The sequence below is a fragment of the Octodon degus genome, unplaced genomic scaffold (genome assembly GCF_000260255.1).
Source record: "Octodon degus isolate 3935 unplaced genomic scaffold, OctDeg1.0 scaffold00037, whole genome shotgun sequence".
Classification (NCBI taxonomy): domain Eukaryota; kingdom Metazoa; phylum Chordata; class Mammalia; order Rodentia; family Octodontidae; genus Octodon; species Octodon degus.
This window is the reverse complement of record NW_004524613.1, coordinates 3,382,414-3,388,129: the sequence shown is the minus strand read 5'-3', so window position 1 is coordinate 3,388,129 and position 5,716 is coordinate 3,382,414. Positions and strand designations below refer to the sequence as shown.

Here is a 5,716-nt window from a genome sequence, read left to right as displayed (position 1 = left end):
TATATATGATTGAGATATGTTATGGAGAAAAACAAGATGAGTGTGTATCACATAATGCTTCTATGTAAAAATAAGGGGGAAAGAGTCTTATACATTTGTGTTTGCCTAAATAAATACTAGAATAACATTAAATCAATAAAAATCCTTACTTCAAGGAACAAGAACTATTTTGCAATTGACAGGAATGAAACTCTTCATGTAGGCCTTTCTATAATTATACCTAGAAAATTATACATCTAATAAATGTAACCCTTTTAATACCTGCACTTGACTCTATGATTAAACCCATATAATGAAACAAAGTATGGTCATCCCCCAGAAGAACTCAAGATTCTGTCTGGAGACTGAGGACACAGCTGAGTAGCAGAGCTCTTTCCTGGAACATGTAAGGCCCTGGATTGAATTCCCAGCATCACAAAATAATCCTTTCAGCCACCCTATGCCTCCCACAAGAATAATCACATCGAACAGGAAAGCTTTCTTCTGCCTGTTTCTGAACTTTATACAAATGAAACCATAAAATATATAGTATATATTCTTTTTTGTTTTCTTACACTTAAATCATTTGAAGAATTACTTATTTTTTTTTAATATTTTATTTATTTATTTTGTGTGTGTGTGGCCAGCTCAGCCCACCAGGGGGCGGGGCTGGCTGGCATGTGGTGCTGGGGGATTGAACCGCGGTCCCTGATGCTTTGCTTAGCTTAGCTTGTTCTAAGTCGGTGCTTTAGACCACTGAGCCATCTCACCAGCCCAAGAATTACTTATTTTGTAATGAGTAGATACACAGTAGATCATCCATCTTTAGGGCCAAATTATTATTCAGTAGTGTGTGTAGGGGGCAGGGGAGATAGCTCAGTAGAATAAGCGTTTGCCTGCAAGTGCACGGGTCTGAGTTCAATTCCTGGTTCTGCCAAAAAGAAAAAAAAAAAAGTAGTGTGTGTAGACCACAGTTCACGTTTCTGGTCTACAACAATGAGCATTTGAATTGATTCCAGTGTGGAGGTATCACAAATAGTGATCTATCAACATTCTCATTCATGCTTCTTGGTGCATGGATTTCTCTGGGGTATAAATCTAGGAGTGGGATTGCTAGATCACAGTGTAGGCACATATTTAGGGTTACTGGCTATTGTCAAATAATTCTGTCCAATGATTATACTAATCTATATTCCTACCAGCAGCGAATTCCAGTTTATCTGCATCCTCACCAACATTTAGTACTGCCTGTATTTTTAGTTTCAGACATTCTGGTAGGAATGTAGTGGAGTCGCACATGGATTTTATTTGTATTTTCCCAATAACTAAGGAGACGGTACTTCATTTCACTAGTCATGAAGCAAATGTCAAGTAATTCTTTTATGCGTACAAAAGTTGAACCCAAGCCCTTCACACTAAAGTACATTTCCTTTTTTGGAGGAACCGGGGATTGAACTCAGGCCCTTGCACTTGCCGGGCAAGCGCTTATTCTACTGAGCCATCTCCCCAGCCCTAAAGTACATTTCCAAACTTTTAAAATGTTTTTATTTTGAAATAGGATCATGTTAAGTCACTAAACCGACCAGGTTGGGCTCAAACTTGTGATCCTCCTGCCCAGCCTCACTGTACAATTATTACTGGCATGTACCACCATGCAGCTAAATATCAAGAGGTTTCGGGGCTGGGGAGATGGCTCAGTGGAATAAGTGCTTCCCTGGCAAGCACAAGGGCCTGAGTTCAATCCCTAGTTTTTCTATTAAGAAAATATATAAATATTTTAATTGTCTTTTTAGAAAAGCTGACTCCAGAGTCTACCCTGCAAAAATCACAGCACATGGATAGGGGTGTGTGCACATGTATGGTATGTGTGCACAATGCATGTATCCACATGTAGGTATATTTTGTATGTGTATAGGTCTGTCTTACGTATTAATCATGACCTCTGATTAACAGAGTCTTCCACAAAAGCCAAACACAAAAGGGAAATAGGAAAAACCCATCATCTCAGTCAGGGAACCATAGTCCCAGCTCTTTAATAGGTCTCAAAGGCACTTTTCTGAGTAACCCCCAGGAATTTCCCTACCTCCTTCTCTTGCAGAGGAATATAGTATGGGATGTTGGCCTGGAGCTGATTGGGAATTAAGAGCCGGAACTTGTTCTCTGTTTCAGTGGAGTTCTTCACTGCACTGGATTGGGGTGGCCAGTGGCCAGCAAATGTGCAGTAATCTTTGATGTCCCATATCTAGGCACAAAGTACAAGTTAGTAGCCTAGGACCATTTGACCCCACCCCCACTCAGTGTGTGGGTTCCTCCCAGACCATTCCACTTTCCTTTGAGAGCAGTTCTTAGTTACACCTCTGAAACACATAGCTACTTAGGACCAGAAGGAGTCTTAGGTCCCCTGGTTTGCAGGCAGAGGGGGGTGTGGCTGGATCCAGTTCCTGAGACAGCCGGTCATGGATGAGCCACATGGTTAGGAGATGAGAAGGCTGGAGCATAGGTTCACAAGGGAATCTTCTTGGGAGTAGGGAACATCTGAACAATCCTTCACTCATTTCACTGGGAATGTCAGAGTAGAGAAGGACTTCTATGTAATCCACCCTCCTCCCCCACAATTTTACAAATGACACCAGACCCAGACAGAGTAGGAACTCATCCAGAGCCACATGTACCAATGAGTAACCACAAGTCTGATTGGCCAAACCCCTTAATCTCAACAAGTATTCTTCCTCACCTTGATGCGTCCTTTACAATCTCCTGTGATAAGGATCCAGTCATTTTCATCAGTGGCCATGGCACCCACAATGTCCCCATTATCTTCCAGGTCCACAGGGAATTTCCCCAGCAAGCCTCCATTTCCATGGATGGACCAAGCATAGATGTAGCCATCTATGCTGCTGCTCAGCATGGCAGCCGTGTGTGGCAGGCGAGGCCTGGTCTGCAGGAAGATGATCTATGCAAGAGAGGTGGGCCTGTGAACCAGAGTATAGTCTGGCCTCTGTCACACATTCCTGAGGGTCCTGGGCAAGTCCCACACCTACCTGGTTTCCCAATTTCCAAGATGCCCTTTCTATCTACCTGGTGATGATAACATATACATGAATATGAACTATTTGAGGGTAGGAATTTTTTTAACCAAAAAAATAGTTGGAACTAATAAATCTCTTCAACAAAGTATCAGGATACAAAGCTCATACATAAAAATCTGTTGCATTTCTATTCACTAACAAGGAATAATCTGAAAAAAATTGACACAGACAAGTCCCTTTACAATGGCATCAATAGAATAAAATGCTTAGAAATAAATTTAACCAAAAAAATTTAAAAAATAAATTTAACCAAGTAAGAGATTTGTACAGTAAAAGCTACAAAACATTGCTTAAATTAAAGACATAGGGCCGGAGAGATAGCTCAGTAGAATAAGTGTTTGCCTGGCTAGAGCAAGGTCCTGAATTCAATCCCCGGTCCCGGAAAAAAATAATAAAATGGCAGTGGAGGAGGAGCAGCAGTTAGTTTGAGATTGTAGCATAAGCCAGACCCAGGACAGGAAGGAAGGAAAGGGGTAACAAAAATGAAGATGGATTTCCCATTTGTTCAGTTTCATCAGCTAATTGTACACACGTACATCAGTGTCAGCTGCTATTCAGAAAATTTTAGTTGGGCCAAGCTGGCTCTCTTGTGAAGTTATGCTGGTCGTCTCTAAGCTTATCGGTTGTTTGTCCAACTAAAACACTTCACCAGTATTTAGTCTGGGTTGTACTGATGGTGTATTTGGCTTTTGTCATTGTTTATCTGCAGACTCAAAACATCATTTTAAAGTACCTTGGGAGTGTGTGTAATAGCTTTATGATTCTAATGTTTTTTTAAAAAATAATAAAGCTGGATCTTCCATGTTACAATCAGGGGCCAGGGAGACGGCTCAGTGGAATAAGCGCTTCCCTGGCAAGCTCAAGGTCCTGAGCTCGATCCCCGGTTCCACAAAAAAAAAAAAAAAAAATTACAATCAAAAAGTTTAAACCAGTGGAAAGTAGTTTAAAAGTGGAAAAGTATTAAAATACTATGGACAAAAAAAAAGAAATTAAAGACATAAATAAGTGGAAACATGTAGTCATGGATTGGAAAACTTAATATTGTTAAGATATCAATACTACCCCAAACAATTTACTGATGCAATGTAATTCTTCTCAAAAACCTATGATGCTTTTTGCAGAAGTAAAAAAAACCTATCCTAAAATTCGTATGTAGTCTCAAGGGAACATGAGTGCCAAACAGTTGAGAAAAGGAAAAGCAAAATTTGAAGCCCCACATTTTCTGACATCAAAACTTACTAGTATACTACAATAATCAAAGCAGTGTGGTAATGTTTACGACAATCATGCAGCTCAATGACATAAAATAGCCCAGAAATAAAAGGTCAAATGAATTTTGACAAGAGTTCAGAGACTATTCTGTGAGGAAGACAGTATTTTCAACAAATGGTTTTCTGAAAACTGGATATTTATATGCAAAATGGACTCTTAAATACACCATGTACAAAAATTAATGCAAAGTGGATTAAAAACAAATTTAACACGTAAAATCAACGAATTTTTAGAAAAAAAAATAGTCTGGTCCAAGCCCAGGCACAGCATGGGTGAGACCCTCTTCTGCCGCCTTGGGAACCCCCCACCACTCCACAGTCCCCCCCACTCCTGCCCAGTGAGTGAGAACTTCTGCCACATTCTTGGGACTCCCAGATCCAGCCCTAGCCCAGGCCTGGTGAGTGTGTGGGAGAGCTTTTGGCTACCCTGCACCAGCGGGACCAGTCCAGTCCAAGCCCAGGCGCAGCATGGGTGAGACTGTCTTCCACCCCCTTGGGACTCTCCCCCACCACTCCGCAGTCCCCCCCACTCCCACCCAGTGAGTGAGATCTTCTGCCATGTTCTTGGGACCCCCCAGATCCAGCCCTAGCCCAGGCCTAGTGAGTGTGTGAGAGAGTTTCCTCTCTCCCCTACTCTACCTTGTCCCCTTCAGACTCAGCTCAGGCCTGGCATATAGGCCTGGGGTGAAACTCTGGAGCTGAAGTCTCTGCAGAGTGAGTAGAGGACAGAACCACCCAGGTAGTCCAGGAACAGAACATCTTGGCAGAGGGGCACAACAGGTTCACTCCCAAGAGCAGCAGCAGGAAGGAGCTGAGCAAAGCAGCCAGACCCAAGCCAGGTACAGCTGGATAAAGCCAAACTTTGTAGATCTGCACCTGAATTTCAGTAGGTGCTAAGGTTATAAGTGCACCAAAGCTCTACAACAAAGGTCAGAAGACAGTACTATACAAAATGATGAGAAGGAGCAAAATGCAATCTCAGACCCCAAGCCCACCCATAACAAGAGCAGAGGACACTAACACAGAACAAATTGGGAATCACACAGCTGAAATCAAAGAATCAACAGCTTCTGAAATAAAGAGAGAACTGCAGAAAGGGATAGAGGAACTCCGATTGGAAATGAAAAAAAGAAATCCCTGAATTAATAGCATCTTCAGTAAAGAATCAAATGCAGAAACACATGGAGGAAACCCAGTGCCCACCCAGAACAAATGCAGAGGACAACAGCTCAGCTGAAATGTATGAATTAATAGCATCAAAAGTAAATAAGCAGGCTGGGGAGATGGCTCAGTGGTCTAAAGCACCTACTTAGAACAAGCTTAGCAAAGCACAAGGGACCTCGGTTCAATCCCCCAGCACCACATGCCAGCCAGCCC

General features: G+C 42.1%; 1 protein-coding gene across 1 annotated transcript in view; it reads right to left on the bottom strand.

Annotated features, from left to right (window-relative positions):
* Efcab8 (EF-hand calcium binding domain 8) overlaps positions 1–5,716 on the bottom strand; it is an 81,526-nt gene that overhangs the window by 17,660 nt on the left and 58,150 nt on the right. The window contains exons 20-21 of the mRNA XM_012514651.2: positions 2,714–2,932; positions 2,063–2,221 (exon numbers count right to left, since the gene is read on the bottom strand). Coding sequence (XP_012370105.2) covers positions 2,063–2,221; positions 2,714–2,932 — 378 coding nt within the window. The remainder of the gene's footprint in view (positions 1–2,062; positions 2,222–2,713; positions 2,933–5,716) is intronic.